The 22,619-nt window shown below is 33.3% G+C and overlaps 2 protein-coding genes across 6 annotated transcripts; one reads left to right on the plus strand and one right to left on the minus strand.

Annotated features, from left to right (window-relative positions):
- The first annotated feature begins 2,283 nt into the window (after positions 1–2,283).
- LOC131601396 (peptidyl-prolyl cis-trans isomerase PASTICCINO1) lies at positions 2,284–14,745 on the plus strand. 5 transcript variants are annotated; one of them, XM_058873200.1, is made up of 21 exons: positions 2,284–2,422; positions 2,605–2,729; positions 2,817–2,901; positions 3,777–3,846; positions 4,680–4,777; positions 5,443–5,565; positions 5,852–5,884; positions 6,465–6,523; positions 6,612–6,696; positions 6,992–7,147; positions 9,013–9,070; positions 9,436–9,584; positions 9,765–9,862; positions 9,997–10,066; positions 11,412–11,471; positions 12,545–12,601; positions 13,328–13,396; positions 13,536–13,613; positions 13,845–13,946; positions 14,033–14,104; positions 14,208–14,745. In XM_058873200.1, the coding sequence occupies exons 2-21, from the start codon at positions 2,650–2,652 to the stop codon at positions 14,484–14,486; spliced, it is 1,881 nt and encodes a 626-aa protein (XP_058729183.1). In that variant the 5' UTR covers positions 2,284–2,422; positions 2,605–2,649; the 3' UTR covers positions 14,487–14,745. The 5 variants fall into 5 exon arrangements, with proteins under 5 accessions (XP_058729183.1, XP_058729184.1, XP_058729186.1 ...); XM_058873201.1 differs by having other exon boundaries at positions 2,290–2,422; positions 2,611–2,729; XM_058873203.1 differs by having other exon boundaries at positions 2,316–2,422; positions 2,645–2,729.
- A 94-nt stretch (positions 14,746–14,839) lies between these two features.
- Positions 14,840–15,630, minus strand: LOC131601397 (copper transporter 1-like). Its single transcript, XM_058873205.1, has one exon. It carries the CDS (start codon positions 15,384–15,386, stop codon positions 14,985–14,987), a length of 402 nt encoding a protein of 133 aa, XP_058729188.1. The 5' UTR covers positions 15,387–15,630; the 3' UTR covers positions 14,840–14,984.
- Positions 15,631–22,619: the final 6,989 nt, after the last annotated feature.

Consider the following 22,619-nt stretch of genomic DNA (forward strand, 5'->3'; position numbering starts at 1 on the left):
ATGAACAGTGTTTTTAAGGGCATCAAACACCTTCCAATTACTGCCTTGGTGAGATCAACCTACTTTAGGATGGCTTCCCTTTTCGCAAGAAGAGGTGGAGTGCAGTTTCATAATTGGAACAACTGTTCAGCGAAAGTTGCATGAAATTTAGGAAAGAACAATTTGCCAAAGACAACAACCATCATGTTACAGCTTTCGACCGATTCAACCGTACATTCAGTGTCAAAGAAACAATTGACCATAATGAGGGCCTGCCGAGACAAGAGTACATAGTTCTGCTGGAAGAAGGGTGGTGTGAGTGCGGAAAGTTTCAAGCCTTTCGCATGCCTTGCTCCCATGTCATAGCAGCATATTTATATGCGCACCGAGATGTCTTAGCACTCTTATCTCCCATTTACAAGACCGACACCTTGCTCGGAGTATTCAACAATGCATTTCTAGTGATGGAAAAGGAGGATTACTGGCCTGCGTATGAGGCAGAGGTAGTTTGGCATAATGACAACATGCGGCGAAAGAAAAAGGGTCGACCGAACAACACGCGTATCAGAACCGAAATGGATGATCATGAAAAAATTGTAAGAAAGTGTAGCATTTGTCGTCAAGCCGGGCACCGTAAAAATAATTATCCTAATCGTGGAGCAACCTCTACCAACCAATAATTGTATGTCATGTTTTTGTACTATCTTTTATGAAATCAACTAGACTTTCTTTATTCCTGAAACATATTGGTGTTACAGCTGAACACACACAAACAAAGATTAAACAACAACAACACAAACAACTCTAAACAACTGTAAACAACAACAATAACACAAACAACGCTTAACAACAAACACATACGTAGATTAACTGCATTAAAATAAGTACAGTTTCACGCTATCACAACCATCAAAAAAATGTCATTTATGTCATGCATCATGGTCATGACATCAACGTCGTTCTTAACTTCAACCCACCAACGTTCAGTTTTCCCGTGATAATTGACGTCCTCGTTCTCTGCATCCAGATTCGTTTGATGCTTTCACCAGCTTCGTACTTCCAGTCTAACCAGCGGAACAACGACCTTTTTAGATGGTCCATGGAATGAATGTTCCAAAATTTTATTTTAATCGGAGGTTTCACAGCCGAGTAAAACACATGAACACCTCTCTTAAAAATCGGCAAATCCGCCATGACGAGAAAAATCGAAGAGAAGGTGAGAAAATGGTGGAAAAAGGTGTGGAAAATGAAGGGGGATCGAAGGTATATTTATAGAAAATACTCTAACACATAGGAGCCATCCCATATGGCTCCTATGTATAAAATATGTACATAGGCGCCACCACCATGCAAACCCTAATTTGGGTACACTAAGGCGCCACATGGATTGACGCAAACTCACAAAATTTTCTACATATGCGCCATGGGGTGGCGCCTATGTGTAGTGCTCCCCCAACCTGGTTACCCAAATAATTTTTTTGAAAAGATAGTTTTTTGAATACTTTTTAATGTTGATTATTTGATTTTTTTTTTTTTTAAATTTGATCTTAGATACTAGATACCATTTAATTTCAAATTTTTATACAAATAATTTTATATCAAAATTTTATTTTTTAAAAGGAAGGGACGATGTCTAATTTTGAATAATTCTAAAACAATTATTTACAAAATAATTATCAAAATTTAATCATAAGTTAAATATTCAAAAAATTTTAGAAAAAAAAATACAACAATAATATACAATATTTTTACATATCAATTAATTAGAACAATATACAATGCTTTTACATTATCATTTAATTAGGGACATATATTTCATCAAATAACATTTTTATTTTTAAAATATTAATATGATTTGACAAATTAAAATATTTTGTTTAATACAACATGTTGGGTAAAATTAGCTGGTAGCTAGTAGCTGATGATTTGTAGTTCGTAGCTAGTAGCGGGTAGCTGATAGCTGTTAGCTGATAAAATAATTTGAGTGTTTAATAAATTAGCTATTATACGAACTTATAAATACAAAATGACATAAAAGGACATTTTTAATTAAGAAATTAATAATTTTATTATATTATTGTATTATATAATTAAATTAATTTATATAAATAGTAAAATAATATTTGATTTGATAGCTATAATATAACTTTATACGAAAATTACACTACCTTTAATTTTTTTTTTTTTTTTTATCATTGAACAACCTCTGAAATTTAAATAAACTTCCTTACAAAAAAGCATATTAAACTATTTATTAAAAAAATCATTAATAGTAAAATAATGCTCACATAATATATTCACTTTTATTTCTATTTTACAACACATTATTTGTTCCTCGATTTTCCCGCAAGCGGGTAGGTTCACCGTTCATAGATCCAACTCTCTGAACTGTACACACAGCAAACAAGTTGGTGCAATCCACACCGGTTTTTCTTTCAATCAGGCGAGAATCAAAATCCACCTTTCTCTCTCTTCACCTTTCAAATTTCATTTCTAGTAACTTCCAAATCCTCATTTCATTTTGTTCGTTCAACAACTTTCTAACTAACCAAATTTAACCAAATTTTCATTCAATACCAATCAAATCAACCTTATTTGAATCTTCAATTGTATCTATTTTTGTAGCTATAGGTTTTGGGAACTAGAACCCTAGCAGAACATTCAGTGGTTATGGCGATTGTAAAGGAAGAAGGTGAACATGAATTGGCTCCTCCACAGCAGAAGAAAGAACCGTCTGAAAATGAGAAGAGGTAGTTATTTATTTATTTATATATTTATTTTTGGTTGATTTTGTTGTAGTGACTGTATTTTGAATATTGTTTGTTTGGGAAATTCAGGAAGCTGAAAATTGTGCCTGGGAGTTTGATGAAAGCTTTGATCAGACCTGGTGGAGGTGATTCTCGACCTTCAGATGGTGATCAGGTTTGTTTATTTCTATCTAACACGACACCTCTTTGAAAAGTGTTTGAAACTGACACTGACACTTGTTATTAGTTTAATTTATCCATTTGTTTTTTTAAATTATTACTGGTGTCGTTGTGTCAGTGTCGGTGTCATGTTTCTGGTGACTGAGCTTCATAGATTTATGTTATTACTAGGATTATGTTTAAGATAGACATTTTAATATCAATTTGGGACAATGAAATCCTACAACTTTTGGAATTGTAAATGAACTTGACATGGTTTGTATACTTGGTTAACATAGTTCCATTCAATGACTGGTTGGTTAATGGATGTATCAAGATTGGATTGTTTATAAGACTTCTATTAAACTTATTTAACCGTGAGTTTAAAGATTATCAACCATGATTTCAGGTGTTCCAACTGAATTTCATTTAAAACAGTTGAATATCAAGGTTAACTTCGTTTAAATCGTGATTATTAAATTCAATAGATGGTTAATGAGTTGCAATACTGAATATATTTATTAACCATGCACCTAAAAATAAAATTTCATTTAAAAGTTCTCCATTTTAGGACAAGTGTCCTAAATTGATGTTCAAATAATATTTCTGTTTTGGGATATATTACATCTGTCTCAGATTATAAGTCACTTCGACGATTTCATACAAATTAAAGAATGTAGCTAATTTTATATGAGAAAGAGGAATTATTATTTGTTTTATAAAATTGTTCTTCAATAATGGTATGGGTTATAATTTGAGACGTAGAGAGTATATAGGTAAGCTAGAAATGGTTTCTTAATGTTACCAATAACTGTAAATATGCAATGTAGTATAGAGTGGATTGATGTTGATAGAAATATATGCAGTGTAATGTAATATCATGTCACTCAGGTTATCTATCACTGCACGGTTCGAACTTTGGATGGAGTTGTTGTGGAATCTACGCGATCTGAAAATGGAGGTGAGGTGATTGTTACTTGCACGGGATGTTTTTTTTGGTGTTTTTAAATTGGATGAATGATCATAGTTAGTTCTGTTGATTATTTTGCACTCTCCTTTGAAAATTGACTGTTTTTTTTAATTGTGATTTCTGTTGTTGTTTGCTTTATTTTGTTTGAGAGTTGGCATGGGTGAAGTACTTCTTGTCAATCTGTTGTCAACTGCTCGGACGTGTTTAGTTTCAGGGTGTGTAGAATTATTCCCTGGAATAATTTGGGGATACAAGGTTCTCCAGTGTGGTGCATGATGCAAACTCTAGGAAAAATATTTCTAGGTATTATTGCTCCCTAGGAAAGGAACATGCTTGTGTTTTGCTTGCTTTTTATTGAGTATCTTACTTTCCCTTGAGAACACAAGTTATTTTGAAACCCGAACAACCATAACTTCCATTCTAACTCACTTTTATGCCACCATATTATTTCTTCCATATTTTAGTCTTTTTTATACGAATTAAAGAAGTTCCAACAATTTTTTTCTAAAAATATTAAATACAACCAAACAAAACATATTTGTAAATTTACCTGAGAATAATGTTCCCAGTTAGTGTTTGTGGATAGAGATTATCTTGAAATAAAAGCTCCCTAGGGATTACAAAAGCTCAACTTGAGTTCTTTTGTTTGAAGGTTTGAGACACAGCTATCTGATTTCATGAAAACTCCCTACTGTAGAAAATGTTAGAGTTTGGTACTGCTGATTTAGAAATTAGGTTTGTAAAGATAGTATTCATGCTGTATTTTCGTCTTCTGCGATAGACATATTTGATGGGATAGACAATTGTTTATGTCGTTGCAACAGGCAAGGGCACGCCGATAAGACATGTATTGGGTAAAAGCAAGATGTTATTGGGCTTGCTAGAAGGAATTCCAACAATGTTGAAGAGTGAAGTGGCAATGGTAACATACTATATATTAAGTTTTTTTTCTCTTATTTATGTTTTTTGCTGCTGACTATGCTAAAGTCATCTTATTTTTATTTTTCTCTCATCTATATTTTTTGCTGGTGAATATGCTAAAGTCATCTTATATGTAGGGAATAATGAAAATAGCAATGATTTCCTTATGAATGTTTGAAGACAGAAAATGAAACAAAATAATGTAATATTTTTCTATGTAATAATAGTTAACACAAGCAATATAAACAAAAGAATTTTCTGAAGCCTAACACACCCTCAGGTTTTAGTGTCCTTGTCTTATTTGAAGTAATTCTATGTATGCTTTTTCTTAAGGATTTGATGAATTATCTTTGCGATGCATTTATTTTCTATAACCAACATTTTGAGTGATCAATACTCATATTTCAGAGGAATAATGAAAGTCCAATACAAATACTATTATATGATGGGATAATGTCAGTGGTTTCTTTTGGAATATGGCTTTAATAAATCCTTAGTTGAATATATGACGACAATTCTAGTCTGATGTCTTTTTCATTTTCCTCATTTTCTCTTTTTGTTTGGTAGATGTGTTATCCGTTTTGTGATTTTATTTTATTTCATTTTTTACTTTAAAGGAGAACGAATTATCTATTTGTACTGAAATACTTTTTCAATTACTTTCAGTTGAAGATGAAACCTCAGCTGCATTATGGTGAGGATGATTGTCCTATTTCTGCTCCTGATGGGTTTCCTAAGGATGATGAACTCCATTTTGAAATAGAGCTGATAGAGTTTTTCAAGGCCAAGGTAATGATGTGATCTTTGAATTTTATTTCATATTATTTTTGTTTATGTTTTCTATCTTTTTTATCTTGATGAATTTTGGGTTTTGTTATACTCTTGTTTATGTTCCCATTACTGATTTAGTTTTTTTAAACTGATTTATTAGATATCCTTTACATCTACCGACAACAACCACAACCAAGTCTAATCCTCAGTACTGCAGTACTGATATTTAGATTTACTAGAATTTATTGGGATTGAAGTCTTTCTTCTAACCTTCATATATTTATTTTTTTGTTTATATTTCCAGGTTGTCACTGAAGATTTGGAAGTGATTAAAAAGGTATAATTGTCTAGAATGTATTGCTGCATCTGCATGGTTAATAAATCTATTGTGATTTGTGTTCCTATTATATTGGATGACTGACAAAATGGGAAATATGAATGTCAGAATAAAAGAGAGGAAAAGAGTTGTGTTGTGTATGATGCAAATGGTTAAATTGCGACTACCAAATTGTTGGTAAATGAGATCCAAAACTGCAACATTACTGCCTCAATTGTGGTTGCAGATTGCTTCATGCAAGAAGCCTGAATACATTTTTAAATATGATATTCTACTGAAAGAAATATTTATATTTTTTCCTGTTTCATATCATCATAGAGTTCAATGGTTTTGAAGCTTAAGTATTGATTTATAATCTTGTAGATATTCACAATAAGCATGGGAAATTTTGATTTCTGTCATAATTTGGCTAAAAAAATTGGCAAAATTTGATGCCACTTTTTATATATTTTACTTGTATTTTCATGTTTATATCTTGTGCTCAACAAGTCATAATTGGAAAGAGGGGTCTAACAGGAATGGTGCCCCTTTTTGTCAGAAGGGTATAATTTTTTCTTGAGTAAACTTTCTCTTAGTGTAGGTTGTATGCGAAGGGCAGGGTTGGGAATCTCCAAGAGAACCTTATGAAGTGAAAGCTTGGTAAACCAATCCTTTTTACCAACTTGTTCATGTATGTTAGTAAAACGTTTTGATGGAAGTCTGATGATTTTTGTATGGTAATTTCCAGGGTTTCAGCGAAGACAGCTAGTGGGAAATTGATCATGTCACAGAAAGACGGAGAACCATACTTCTTTACATTTGGAAAATCTGAGGTAGTTAAACCACTTCACAACGTGTTTGTTTTTATAATGATATATTGGTGGAGTAACTTGCACAGATAGTTAGCTGGCCACTCCCAGTCTGCCAAAAATTTCAGCTATGATCTGATATGGTCGTGCCCATACTTTTATTTCCTGATTCCAACATGTGAAGCAACTCCCACAAAATACATATAAGAAAGCTATTTATTTCCTAGACATTGTTGTGTTGGCAATTTTTACAAAATGCCTTAAATTTGAATTGCTTTCTGCACCGTGAATTTGATGATTACCCTGCTGATACACTCAGGTACCTAAAGGTCTTGAAATGGGGATCGGAACAATGGTTCGGGAAGAAAAAGCTGTTATATATGTTACAAGTCAGTATTTAACTGAGTCTCCTCTGATGCCTGTTATAGAAGATTCTGAAGTCCAGTTTGAAGTGGAGCTTGTTCACTTTATTCAAGTGAGCCATGATCTTTCTTGCTAATGATTTTGTTTACTGTTGTGTCATGTATGTGTGTGTTTGTTCATATGATTTTTTCTTGACATTCTCCAATCATTATTTACTTTACTTATTTACCGTGGCGTTCATTTATTTAGTTTTGAGTTCTCCATTTTTGCCTGACTTCTGGTGTGCATATGGTGTGGTAGCTTTTGTATTCCTTTAACACGGTCCATTAGTTTGTATACTAAGCACTAAAAATTTTTGGTATTGGGGCTTGGAAATATACTCCCTTGAATTGAGCGATTTTACTTTCTAGGCTAGATGGACCATCCATTTGGTAACACTCTTTTTGAAAACTCGGACATGGGAGGATATTATTATACAAAAGTAAAATATTAACAATTATGTAATAGTAATTTATCAAAAGGTATACACCTTTTAGACACAATGAAAGAGATTTGATTTACTCCTAAAACAAGAAAGCGAAGGATAGAATACTGCAGAACTTCTAGGATATGCTAACCTCCCTGTCCAAAGGCCCCATAAAACGCACTCACCGAATGTCTTCCCTACCTTTTCTTTCTTCATTATTTATAGCCGTTCCCGTTCCTACCCTCTTTTCTTTGTAATCATGGTTTTTACAACTAACATCCCTCTTTTGTCTCTTACTCATGTCTCTCTGTATGGTCTAGCGTTGGAGCAGCTAATAGCCCGCCCCGCCACAAGGTGCGAAAGGACAACATAAATGATATTTTGACCCACAAATTTCAATTACAAGTTAAATGGTTAACACATTTCAAATGTATTTAATCACGTTCGGTGGATGATTAATGAATATAATAATTTGTCGTAACATATTAACCATCAACTGAACTTAATTAACTATGTTTTTAAATGTCATTAACCATACTTTTTCTGAAGTCCAGTTATACATAATATCTATTTAACATCCAAACTGTGTTCAAATATACATGATTTTCAGGTGTTTAAATATAGATATCCATTAACCATGGTTTGTGTTCAAATTTACACTACAAATTATGGTTATGACATTCATAGTCGTGGTTAATTGTGTTCAGTTGATAATTAATAGTTGTGACAACTTGTTATATTCCTTAACCATGTAATGAATGTGATTAACTATATATTAGAATGGTGTTAACATATAACTTGTTGAAATTTGTTGTTTGTCAAAACGACATTGCTCAAAAAAAAAAAAAAGAGAGGGACATGAAATGAGTGATTTAGCAATTATTGAAGACATATAAGCTGAATTTGATGTTTTTCAAGAAACGAGGGGCAATCAGCTAAAAGAAATTGGGATCATGTTGTCACATTCACAAAGCAGGCTGAAATTCCCAACATTGGATTATTATGCCTAACTATAGCCTTTTTGCAGTCTTGTCATACTAGTAAAGAAAAAAGACGGTGGTTGGTTTTGTGTACATTGTAAACTATCTGTCCTCAGGCAATCTAACATTACCCAAAAAAATCAAATATCCCATCATTGATGAGCTATTAGATGAGTTGGGGGATGCAAAGGATTGGATGATCGACCTGAGTTTGGGACTCAATGAAGGCGGCTTTTTTCTTAAGATACTTTGCTTTTAATAAACTTTGCAAGGAATATGAATAATCAGCAAAATTAATACATTTATGTCATGTCCAACATTTTGTACATGAAATGTGGATTTTGTTTTGATTTTAGACAAAATATTGTGTGTGCTACAGTTTCTCTCTCTCATAGTCATATTCAGAGATCTGGTTTTTATCCTTTGTATTACTAGTAGTGCCTGGAGCATGTGTTTTTGTATTTTTAATTCTTTTCTCCGACCAAGATGTTGAGCATGTTTAAATTGCTTGCTGGTAAAATATATCAACAGGTGAGGGACGTGCTTGGAGATGGGCGTCTTATAAAACGTCGGGTTCGTGATGGAAAAGGTTTGGCTTAAAAGTAGAGTTAGTTTCTAGTTACATAATTACTAGAAGCACATAGATTATGGGAACCTTCATGATTTCTCTTTAGCAAAAGAAATAAATTAAAATAGAAAGGAAAGAAATAGAAAATTATGTTGTGAAAAATGCCTGGCTCGTGCTTGGGTTATACTCTCAAGATACTCGAATAATAGAAAGTCAGTATTTTTCTTTCTTTTTCAATGTTATCATTTTTATTTTTGTAAAATAGTATGTAGGGAGATGATGCCGAATTTTTATTTTATGCTATTTTATGAAGTTTAAGTACCAGTTGAGTATTTATGTTTGAAGTTTTTTTTTTTTTGATATTGTATTTTGTTTATGGCAAATAGGTGACTTTCCAATGGATTGCCCCCTTCATGACAGTCTACTTCATGTTCATTACAAGGGCACTGTTCTCGGTGAAGAAAAGAGGGTGTTCTATGATACGAGAGTTGATAACGATGGTCAACCATTGGATTTCTGCTCTGGAGAAGGGCTTGTAAGTTTATAATTTAAGCATAAATAAGTTCCGCTTTTTAATTGTACAATTATTTTATTTTAGGTTGTGTCTGAAAAATCCACGTGTAGTTGTTTATTAATAATGTCTGCCTTTCATTTTCAAGCTCTTCATGCAAATAATGAATATTTGCACTGGAATCTCTTTTATTTTGCTCTTCAGGTACCAGAGGGATTTGAATTGTGTGTTCGTCTGATGCTACCAGGAGAGGTGGCTCTAGTCACATGTCCACCAGACTATGCTTATGATAAGTTTACAAGGTTGTTGATGAAATTTTTGGCATCATAAAGCGTTTTGGCAATCCCTGATTGAATATGTTCTTTATGATTAAATCCACTGGCACTCTGTTCTATGATGCTTCATGATCCTATTGGCATACTTTTTTATTTATCAGGCCTTCAAATGTCCCTGAGGGTGCTCATATTCAGTGGGAAATTGAACTTCTATCTTTTGAAATGCCAAAGGTAAGTTGAAAAAATCTCTAGTTAAGTTCTAGTTATGTACTGTAGAGGATGCAGATTTATATATGGCAATGAAGCATGGACACGATACGAGTATCGGATACGATACGTATCTGATACGGCGATACGTCACTAATTGGAAAATACATGATACGATACGTTTAAGATACGCATATAAAAATTATAATTAAATATTTAGTTAAATTGTAACTTAACAAAACCTAATTCATAACTCAATTTTTAACATTACTAGATTGTTGAAAAATATTAAATTTAAGATATTGAATTAGTATCAATGTTATCACTTTCTTCACCATCATAGGTAAATCGTATTCTTCACTCTCATTCGTAAATAAGTAGAGCACCTTTCATATTTAGTAAGTCCATCAAAGTCTGGGGAAGAAGGGGACTTTGCAGAAAGGAAGAAAAAAAAAGAAGGTTGTAAGGAGTAATAATTAATAAATGAAATTTTAAATGTGTATTGACGAGGAGTTATGGGAAATCAAACCAATATTTTAAAAAAGGATAACTATCTCAAAGAATTAATTAGGATATTAAAGAGAATGACTAGAAATGAAAGGTTATTAAAAAGAGAAATAAAAGGTCATTAAAAAGAAGAATCGGATGAAAAACTAAAGAATCACGTATCCGTGGAGTATCGGAGCGTATCGCCGCCGTATCGGAATTTTTTTATTTAATTTTTTAAATAAATAAATTCGGATACTTCTTCGATACGTATCGGCGGCGTATCGGAACGTATCGGCGTATCGGGACGTATCGGATACGATTCGGATGAGTTTTTGAAGTATCCGTGCATCATAGATATATGGTCTCGAATCCTTAGTACAGTACTGACAATAGAAAAAAACAAGTTATGCAGAAATTATAATGCTGATATGTCATGTTTGCATTGATTTTTAAGTTAGATTATTTTCTGTTTTGGTTGACTTAGGTTTCCTTGAAAATGTTCTCTTATGAGATTGATTTAAGGTTTAGTTGAAGTACAATTGTTCCATGATTTTGATCCCTGTAAATTATATGAAACAGTTCGTGTTTAATCACATATGTGAGATTTAATATAGGTTCCACCAAATTGGTTAAAATTCATATGGTCCCACCAAATTTATATGGGATCCACATGATTTAGTGAGACCCATATGAATTTCAACGAATAGAAGAGCGTGTGTTGAAATGTGTGTTAGAGAGTATGTTCCTAGCATTTTTCTTCTGCAACAATAATTAGCTTACACAACTTTATAACCTTCAACCCCTTTCAGTTTCTATTTAAATGATGTAAACTGAATTCATTAATATGCCTAATGCATTTTGGACTTAATCCCTATTACAGGACTGGACGGGAATGGACTTTAAAAGTATAATGTACGAAGCTGAAAATATCAGAAACAAGGTATGCAAATGAACCTACACAACTTTTTACACATGGCTAGTCTTCAGCTTGCTATTACTGATGTTTCGATGGTACAGACACGACTACCAAACATGCTTATGTACATGGCTTATGTGTGTTTTGAGCACAGTATGAAACAAATAACTAATATGCTGTTCCTTTTCTAAATAAGTTCTCAATTGTGCATAAATAGCATTTAGACCTTACTGGAAAGATATCACCTTTCAGGTCAAGCAATGAATTAATTTTCTGACTTGGTAGTAGACTAGACTAGTAGTCCCTTTCTTTTAGATGAATATTTTTGAAAATTTAAGTGGAGGTTTTTCTTATAACTAAATTTCTATAGATCAATTTTAATAGACAGCTAATTACCTACAGTTATACTGAATGTGTACTTAAGCAATTGAAGATTAGTTCACAAATAGAACTGGATCAAAATATAGAAAGTGAAGTGATTAGAAATTCTATTACACCCCAAGTATGAGATACCTAGCTCTTTTCCTCCCCTTAACGGAAAACCCCTTGCTTTTCTTTCCTTTCATTGTTTATAACCTTTACATTCCTCTCTCTAATTATCTAACCAACTGTTTCACTGACTTCAGCTGTCTAATCTACAGTTCCAAACAGTTTTTTCTGTTAGTAACTGATTAAATCCCTGTTGAGTTCAATGCCTCTCTAGAAACTGTGAATAGAATTATATAAAATATTTTTTTTATAATATTGTTTTTGAACTATGGATAGTTATTGATTATTTCCTAATGATAGGGTCCTCAATCTTTTAAATGTTGCCCTCTTCTTTAGGTCAGGGCTTCATGTAGCATACTAGCAGTTATGTATTTAATTATGCAGACATTTATTTATCTAATTATATCGGGCTGTTAGTAGCAATATGTATTCCTAAATGTGATGTAAGAAGGTTAGGAGACACTTATGGTAGTTTTGGACAGTTCATTTTTTGCAGGAGTTTCACAACTCAGAGACAGAACTGTTCCCGTAATTTCTGTGTTTAATCATGATATATACAAATTATACTCTAATTTCAATTGGCTATCAAAATCTCTCATGCTTTACAGGGTAACAGGTTATTCAAAGAAGGAAAATATGAACTTGCAAAGGCAAAGTATGACAAGGTATCATCCATCTTTCTTTCCTCTTGCTTGGGCATGTGTTCATTTTTATTGCAGAGATTTTAGAACTTTTAGATGTTGCAGTTGTAGGCCCTTCTGCATCCTGATGGAAACTATGTGTTTAAATCCCCCACAGTCTAGAAATATAATCAAATTAGGCCTTATAAGGCTTGAGCGATCCTCACCTATTAAGATAGTTTTTAGTTTAACTGTTGGGCTTGGTTATTGCACTAGAGCCTATCCTTGACATGTTATTGGGACACCTTTCGTTACTCCAAATGCTTAGTCCTGTACGAGGGATATTTGGCCACCCATATTAGTCCATGCTACAGAGTACAGATGTGAAATCTTGAGCATGAACTTCATGAAGAAGGGTGTCTAGATCCAACCTCAACTATAGGAGTCTGCTTATACATTTCCTCATCTTTGTTCATTTATCTTTTTGATAGGTCAAAACTGGGGTATTGCTTCAACAAAAGTTCTGTTATTATTAACTATATTATGACTCATTTCTATCAAATTCTATGCTAGGATTTAAAAGCTACTAATTTCAATTTATTTTTGTCTCCGCTGTAATATCTTAACTTTTATTGAAAGAATTTGATTTATACTGTACTTGCATTCAAGTTCTGTGTTCGTCATTTGATGGTTGCTTGGATTTTTGTTTTTGGCTCTGACGGTATTGCTGTACCATCAATCTTATTAACATTATGTGGTAGTTGATAACAGGTGCTTCGAGAATTTAATCATGTTAATCCACAAGATGACGATGAAGGAAAAGTTTTTTCAGATACACGTGTAAGTGATCTGATGCATTACCCAATATATTATATTTTATTAATAATATTCTTAACAGGGGAAGCATATTTACCTAACTTATGACTGGTAGATGGATCTCAGCTCATACTAAATCTTTCTGTCTCTCTCATGATTGAAGAATTTGCTACACCTGAATGTTGCTGCATGCTATCTAAAGCTGGGAGAATGCAGAAAGTCCATTGAGACTTGTAATAAGGTATGCTTGATGGCCTCAGCTATCGTGTAGGCTTTATTTAATTGATTGGAATAAAGTTAATAAACAAAATAGCATATATCAATAATTGGTTTTTCCATTTCGAATTTGTAGAAGAGGTGTCATTGGCTAAGCAAGTTATATATTTTATTTATGATTAAGAATGCTCCAATTCATTATAGTTCCATATCTTAATTTTGCCTGTTGTTATGTGTTCTTCAATAAACTGTGCAGGTTTTAGAAGCGAATCCTGCGCACGTCAAGGGTCTTTATCGTCGTGGAATGGCCTACATGGCTAATGGAGATTTTGATGAAGCAAGGGCTGATTTCAAAATGGTAGAAACCTTTGCTGTCAACTTTCTTTTGAATATAAGGCATAATGTCATTTTGTTTTTGAAGTCAATTGTGTGCTTTTACTTTAGATGATGAAAGTCGATAAGTCAACTGCATCAGACGCATCAGCAGCCCTTATAAAACTTAAGCAGAAAGAGCAGGTGGGTTTGAAATCACCAATCGGTTATTCTCTTAAATGCTTGAAACGTCATCAGAAGGAAATGCTAAGACCTTATTCTTACACGAATTCTGGTTTATTTGTAGGAAGTTGAGAATAAAGCTCGGAAACAATTTAAAGGGCTATTTGACAAGAAGCCTGGAGAAATTGCAGAAGTTAATGCCAATGAAGATGGAGATCATCAGGTCACCAGGGAAAGCCAGAAAGATGGTGAGGTACGGGAAGACGCATCAGATGGAACAAATTCAGAGGATTCACATGAAGCTGTGCCTGATGTAGACCAAAGGGGTTGGTTCTCTCACTTTTGGCCAACCGGTAGTAGAATTTTTTCGTCTCTTGGGCTTCAAAGATGTACCATACTATAATTCATCTTAAAGAATGCAGTAGTTGGCAGAAATTTTCAAATGGAGGCATTCAAAATCACTACCACAGGTCTTTAGAGAGTTCAGGCATGTTACCAGGAATATTTTTTTGTTCTGCTTTATATTATAATCTTAAACACTTTGTAACAGTATATTTAATAAAAGAGAGCTGTATTCATAATAGGAATACAGAGGATTGATTGTAAGGAATTTTAGTCTAAACAAACTCAAATCATAGTAGAAAATTTGAAACTTCAATTTATGGAATGCCTTAACTATTACAGAACCAAACACTTGTTATCCACCATACACAATAGAAAAGAAAACTTTATTCAATTAAAAGCACAAAGTTGTCATCACAAATAAATCGTCACCACTAGATCAATATCATATGATTCACAATACATTTTATTTTCAGTAAGTCAGACTCAAAATACAAACTCAACATCAAATATCTATTTCGTAACTTCGAAGACTGCATGTTTTTTCGACTCATGGTGACTAAATTTCATCGATACTCACGGCGGATTCATGCTTTAGTTCTTTGTTGGCAGCAGAAATAGCATGAGACTTGACAAAAAAGAAACCCAAAGTATGACCAGCAACAGCAGCAATGAAGATTCCTATATTGAAAGACATAACAGCCAGCATAACCAAGTAAAGAAAACTTATACGAAAAAAGTAAATACTAGCTTGAATCAACCCTCCCTTAATGTGATTTGTCCCTTGCTTGATGGTGGGTTTGTTAGGCAAAAACTCAACAACCAAAGCAAGGAAAAACACAAAACAGAAAGCTAAAATATACATGCCTACACTCTCATTAGGCCACCCAGGGAAAAGTACTACAGCATCTTTTCCCCAATAGAGACTCATATGCATAGTCATTTTCTTCATCCTCATCATTTTCCTTGATTAAGTGAGAGATATAGGTTTTAGGGTTGCTAGGTTTTAAATTAATAGTAGAGAACCAGTTCTAGGAGATTGATGATGAGAAACCATAAAAAAAACATTTATATTTATATACTTTTAATGTGAAATTATAAGTTTGCTAAAAATTCTATTAGTTGGAATATCGATTCTTTAAGAAATATTTATTTATTTACTGATAAATGTTGTGAACTTGCATTCACCGAATTTCCCCTTATAATATGGTGTTATTGAAAAGGTGATTTAGTTTGATGAATTCTTAATTTTTTAAAGTTACAAATAATCTACAAATCTTATACAGTGAAAGAGACAATGGATGATATATGTATGGCCTTTTTTTCTTTAAATAAATAAATATGCAATGTGTGCCTTTTCTATTTTTTTAAATGGAAATTTGTGCCTTTTCATATATAAGTTCGGATGAATAAAAATAAATTTTGGTTTATGCTCATTTTATTTGTTTAAATCTTTACTTTAGAGTATAAGGCAGATTGAACTTCTTCAAAGGTCAATAAATATCTTTCATACAAGAGAGTTTATTTGAATTGAGCACGAGACTTAAGTAAATAACACATCAATAACAATGCTTTATCTTTATCATCAATATTAACCTCGATATTCTCCAGATCAAGTATCAACTTGTTGAACATATCCAACTGCTCCATTAAGACTTTATCTTCACTCATCTTGAATGAATACGAAGTTTGCTTCAGGTAGAGGCGATTGATCAATGATTTGATCATGTATAAACTTGCGACTTTCGTGCACACACTTGCCACAATCTTCTCCTTCGACACCCGCCGAAGAACCTTATCACCAAGGCTAAATACGATGACGCTGTGGGATTTCTCTACTTTCTCCTTCCCCGTTTGCGCAACATCAATGACTACGACTCCCTTCAACGTTTCTAGCAAACCCTACTAAAACAATAGTGCTTGCATCTTCAAGCGCCACCAACTGAAATTATTCACGCTTGTTAATTTCTATATCTCATACTTTGTTGACGACATCTTCTTCTCCATGCTCACTGCACCGACTTGTTGTAACGGAGTACCATCAAGAACAAACCAAAACAATGAGAAATATTGAGTTCTTGAACAAACACAAGAAACTCTATTAGGTTTTCACGAAAGAGAGAGAATATGGAAGAAGAAAAAAAACTAGGACTGGTTATAATTGTTTTACTATTCACTTACTCAATAAGGGTTTAAAGATACAAGTGAATAATAACAATCAATCTCTCTCAACAACCTGAGAGAACTAGTCTATTTATAGACTACTAAGCTAACTTAAGCTACAAGTTAACTTAAACAATTGAGTTAAACAAACAGGCTCAATTCGATATGCTAACAAACTTATCATTATTGACTACTATATACTTGAGTGTATTTCGACTACAGCATGCGGGACTTCGACATCAACATGTGAACAAACTTCGACATCATACTTAATCTCCATTGAACCAAAAAGCTACCCTTATCGAGATATTAAAGTTCGTCCAAAATCTCAGTTTTTATTTTGAATATTTATAGAAAGTAGTTTTAAAGGGCCTTATTAGTAATATAATTGAATACTATATGAGTTTATTAGACATAAATATTAAATAGATTAACATTAAAAACAAACACTCTATCATACTAAAGATATGGTGATATATTTCTGAGTCTTGTTCATGTAGTAGTTTGACGAATATCTCCTTTTATCTTGTTGGGAGTTCTTGATCCTCCACAATCAGTTTTGATTTTGGTATACTAGTTTCAATTTATTTTATGAAAAACAATTTTTAGTTTTTAAAACATATTTATTATAATTTTTTACTACTTTTTTGTATTTTTTAAAAAATATTTACAATTGTTTTTCAAAAAATCTAGTTTACAATTATCACTTTTCAAAACTTTTATTTATTTATTTGTACAACTTAAACAAAAATAAAACCTCAATCTATATGGATGGTGGTTGGTTGAGGTTTAATGGTGTAAAAAAAACCAAGATGATTCACCTGCGTCTCATTGTATGATATTACTCTATTTAAAGATAAAATATGCAAAATTGAACGCTAGCTCGCCTTGCCAGTATGGTAACTGTCTTAGAACATTACTTACTTGACTAAGGATCGAATGCTGGCAAATGATGATGATGATGATGAAATTGTTAACATTAATATGAGGTATTCAATAATACCTCTCTTAAATGAATTTGTAAAGATGTAGCTTATTTTTTAAGAGTGATTTGAAATTGTTAACATTAATATGAGGTATTCAATAATACCTCTCTTTTTGTAAGAGTGATTTGCGATTATTAATAAGAATCAGATACAAATGAATTTGTAAAGATGTAGCTTTTTTTGAAGAGTGATTTGCGATTATTAATAAGAATTTGATGTAGCTTTTTTTGAAGAGTGATTTGCGGTTATTAATAAGAATTTGCGATTATTAATAAGAATTAGATACAAATGAATTTGTAAAGATGTAGCTTTGAAAGATTTCTTTAGTGATAAGGTTTTATCTGCTAAGATTATTCTTAGTCATATGGAAAATTTGGAGGTTTGCATTGAGAATGTAGATGTAGGTGTTAAGAAATCTTCAACGAGACTAATTAGAACAAGAGTTCACAAGGCGATCCTTTGTCACCTTATCTGTTCATCCTTGTCTCTGAAGGCTTTTATGCTTTTATTAGAGGAGCCGTTTTCCGCGGAGATCTCCATAGAGCACATATTTGCAGGGGGGCACCCAGTGTGTCCCACTTGCTTTTTGCTGACAATTGTTTTCTATTTTGTAGGGCAAATCTAGCGGAGGTGTCAAATCTTATGGAGATTCTTAAAACTTATGATGAGGCGACGGATCAAGTGATCAACCTTTCTAAATCCAAAGTGTTTTTCAGCCGTAACTTGAGTGTGTCAGCTCAAGAGGATTTAGCCAAAGTGATGGGGTTGAGATGTGTTTTGGGAACATGGGCATACTTGGGTTTACCGTCCATGATTGGAAGAAGCAAGAAGGCGGTGTTCTCTTTTATTAAGGATCGGATATGGAAAAGAATCAATTCTTGGAGTGGTAGATCTTTATCTAAAGCGGGGAAAGAGGTTATGATTAAATCAGTGTTCCAGTCTATTCTAGCCTACATAATGAGTGACTATTTGATTTTGGATGGGGTGGTGAACGATATTGAAAAAAAATGCTTAACTCGTTTTGGCGGGGGGGGGGGGGGGGGGGGGGGGGTGGTCGTAATAACAAAGGAATAAGGTGGTTGGCTTGGGAGAGGATGACTATGCTAAGAGTGAGGGAGGTATGAGATTTAGGGATTTCAAAGCCTTTAACATGGCTATGGTAGCAAAACAAGGTTGGAATCTTTTGGCGAAACCCAATTCTCTTGTGGCTAGAATCTTCAAAGCAAGGCATTTTCTTCGCTCCTCTTATCTTGATTCTAAGGTTGGTAACAATCTGAGTTTTGTGTGGCGGAGTTTGTGGAAAGCTAAGGATGTTATAAAGCTTGGAAGTAGGTGGAGTATAAGTGAAGGAAATAATGTTAAGGTTATGTATGATCCGTGACTTCGTGAGAAAGGAAGTTAGTGGGTTAGTGGCCTACAAGTTCAAGTTGTGCATGATCTTTACGTTAAATATCTTTTGCTCCCCAATGTCAAGCAATGGGATATGGGAAAGGTGAACAATCTTTTTGATCATGCAGGGGGTGAAATTATTCTTAGAGTGCCTTTGGTGGAGGATGTTGTGGAAGAGAGGTTGGTATGGAAAAAGGAGCAGAATGATGAATATAGTGTGAAATCGGGTTATAGACTTTGGAGAGGGTTGCAAAGTAGCACCCGACAATATGATATTAAGGGTAATTGGAAGAATTTGTGGAACATTTACATACCATCTAGAGCTAAGCATTTGTTATGGCGGATTTGTAGGGGCTGCCTTCCGACTCGCTCTAAGTTGCAACAACATCCTGTTCTTTGCCCATCTCTATGTCCTTGGTGTGATTTAGAAGATGAACATGAGTGACACGTTTTTTTCGGTTGCGCTTCTATTTCTCAAAGTTGGCAGGCAGCAGGTTTGTCATCTATAATCGACCCCCGTATACATATATTTCATGATGCTAAGTCCCTTATTTTTGATGTTTGTAGCCGTGTGGACCGTAGGGATGCAGGTAGATTTACTATTTTGCTTGAGGTTCTTTGGAGAAGTAGGAATACTGTGGTTTGACAAGATGTTCGAGAAAATGCTATAAGAATTGGTTTACTGTGTGAGATTTTTAGTTAGAGAGGAGCATACTGTGTGAGATACTAATAATAATTTAGTTGTTGGGATTTTGCCTATGATTAATCAGGTGAAGTGCAATGTTGATGCAAATTTTAATAATGTTCGTGGTACTACTAATGGAGGGTGGTGCTTTATGGATCACTTGGGGAGATTCATCAGAGCATGTGTTTTTTGGGATGTGGGTCTTTTTTCTTCTGTCTTTTAAGCCGAAGCCATTTCTTTGAAGGAAGCAATCCAACATGCTATCTCCTCCCATTTCTCCCATGTTACCTTTGAAAGTGATTGTCAATTTTTTGGAAATTAATGTAATTAAAACTTGTTATTTTTTATTATACAAGGATCAAATTATAACTACAGGTTTTTGAATTCTTATTTAAGTGTCCTTCATATCTCGCCTTTTAATTTATTCTGCCAACTAGCATATTTTCTCATTTTCGAATGAGGAAGTCATCGTAAAATGTTTTGTATATTTCAAGAATGATTTAAAGGTGTGTGTGAGTTGCCTTAGTATTTAGTAGTTACTTCTTTATTTTTACAAAATTTGGGTCTTTCAAACAGACACGATGTGACGAACTTTCACACTTCATCTATTTTATTACTTTGAGGCTTCTAAGACTATTGTGAGATACATCGATCATATAAGAACTTTAGTCTTGAGCTCTTTTTATACATGAGGCATGAAATGTCTCTCTGTTTAGGTCACCATCATAATAGAATTGAAAGCTATTGCCATCGACTTTAATCACTGTTGTCGTCATAAAAACTTTGGATGAATCTTCTATGGCATTTTCAGCTTTATATCTGCAAGTACATAGATCCACAAGTTTTACACGGGCTAGTCCCGAACCAACTTAACTTTTATACAAGCTAAACTCAAGAGGCAAGTTGAGATTTTATACAGGCTAATCTATAAAGCTTTTATATGGGTTGAGCTCAAGAACCGTTGTGCATATTTTTATGGTTGATCTTCATGAACCAAAATAAGACTTTTTCTTCTTGGCGAAACTCACGAACCAAACAAAGACTTCCTAAGAGAATCCTGCAAAACAAGAAAGAGCTTTTACTAGTTTAACTCGCAACCGGACAACTTCTTATAAAAGAATATTTCACTCTAGTAATAGTACACTTTTGGTAAATTATAATTAAGCTCTTACCCAGAACAATTACTCTCACTTAGACACAAAAGAACTCTTGAAGCATTAAGGTAAAATATATGTGAAAAACTAGGAGATTTATAGAATATGATGAGAGAGTATGAAAGTGAGACCAAAGTTCATTTTGTGGATGACATGAAATGATAAATATACTCTCTATTTATAGGCTAGATTGTGGTTTAAATTTGGAAACAATCCATGGGCAAAATGAATGCCATAATCAATCAGACCAATTGATTATTGACTTCTAATAATCGATTGTTCAAGCCACAAATGGAAGGTTTTTATATTTAATAGTTACCAATCATTAACATACTTTCCTAGTCTATTTTAGACTTAACCAAGATAAAATAATCGATTAGGTGGTTAGGTCTAATCGATTATCTAGTTGTAAAAAGTTCTCCAATTTATAATACAAATCCCTTAATTAGTTAGCCAGGCCTTAAAAATATTTTGAAATGGTTTAACTAAAATAAGAGAGGCTTTTCAAATATTTTTAGTGTGTGTGATTTTTCTATTGTATTTCTTCCTTGTGCCTTTACAAAACATTGATCACTCAAACAAACATGACCATATGAGCTTTCACACTTCATCCTTTTCAAAAATCTAAAGCTTTATTATCTTTGAGTTTAGCATCAGATAAGAACCCTGAACCCACAAAATGAGGCTTGAGATATCTTCACGTTGATTACCATCATCTGAGAGTTGAGAGGTCAAACCACCGACAAATCTTGAAACAAAGATCTTCACTTAAATTTCGTTTGACTAAAGTGTTGACTTCAAAGAGATGACTTAATCTCAAGAGCGTCTTCAAAGGATATATTGATAAAACATCTTGAGGATCTTTTACAGCGTGAGCTATCTTCAATAGATAAGGACTTCACTGAATATCATTTGATAACAGGTGTTGTCATCCTCAAAACCAAATAGCTAGTCAGTTGATTGCAGATATGCAATCAACATACTTCACCACCTTATATCACCTTGACGATACTCGCAAGCACATAGATTCAGAGGATGTGTTCAATTGAGTTTGTTTAGTTGGCAGCCCACTCAAGCAGTTATATAAATAGAAAGCGTGTGTTGAAGTATTCACATTTGATAAAAATCAGCTTATGAAACCATATTTGTTCTCTCTCTCTCTCTCTCTCTCTCTCTCTCTCTCTCTCAAAGACTTTATTCAGAGCAACTAACATTGAGATTGCCGACACTCTATTCGTGGGGACTGGGTATATGTGTTATTGCTTGTTTTGTGCTTGTGATCAATCTCTAGAATCTGCATGAACGGTTAATTCCCATAAGATGTAACCATCCTATCATGGATTATGTTCACCCGTAAGAATAAAATTATGGGAAATTTTTTTCTGCGGCATATTTTTGTGGCAATTTCCTTTTAAAAGTTCCATGATAGTTGAAGTCTCAAGGTGTTGTTCTTAAGTATTAAATGTGAGTGTCATAGTTTTCGGACGAACCAAGATAAAATTCAATGTGTTCTTCTCTCACCTCTTAATTTTTCTTGTTCTATTTTACGTATCATTTTCTTCTTCTTCTTCTATATTTATCAAAATCAATTCAAAACAGATTTAATTTTTCAATCTTAAAAAAAAATTATATCACAACTCACCTCCATTGTTTGATGTCAATTGATTAACACATAAGTGAATTCTTTAAGATTTTGAACGTTCTTATGGGATAGGTACACTTTTTATTTTTATTTAATAGTTGTCTGAGCATTTCCTTTGCTCTTTACCATGTCTTGAAATGGCTTTTTAAAAAACTTTTTAATGCACATATGTCGA

Source organism: Vicia villosa, linkage group LG5 (assembly GCF_029867415.1).
Source record: "Vicia villosa cultivar HV-30 ecotype Madison, WI linkage group LG5, Vvil1.0, whole genome shotgun sequence".
Taxonomy (NCBI): domain Eukaryota; kingdom Viridiplantae; phylum Streptophyta; class Magnoliopsida; order Fabales; family Fabaceae; genus Vicia; species Vicia villosa.

What these genes read in the sequence shown, in the direction of transcription:
- LOC131601396 (XM_058873200.1), top strand. Translation starts at nt 2,650, where the DNA reads ATGGCGATTGTAAAGGAAGAAGGTGAACATGAATTGGCTCCTCCACAG. An exon ending in TACGCGATCTGAAAATGGAG is followed by an intron (nt 3,847 to 4,679) that starts GTGAGGTGATTG and finishes TCGTTGCAACAG; the next exon opens with GCAAGGGCACGCCGATAAGA. An exon ending in CAAGGGCTGATTTCAAAATG is followed by an intron (nt 13,947 to 14,032) that starts GTAGAAACCTTT and finishes CTTTTACTTTAG; the next exon opens with ATGATGAAAGTCGATAAGTC.
- LOC131601397 (XM_058873205.1), bottom strand. Translation starts at nt 15,386, where the DNA reads ATGATGAGGATGAAGAAAATGACTATGCATATGAGTCTCTATTGGGGA.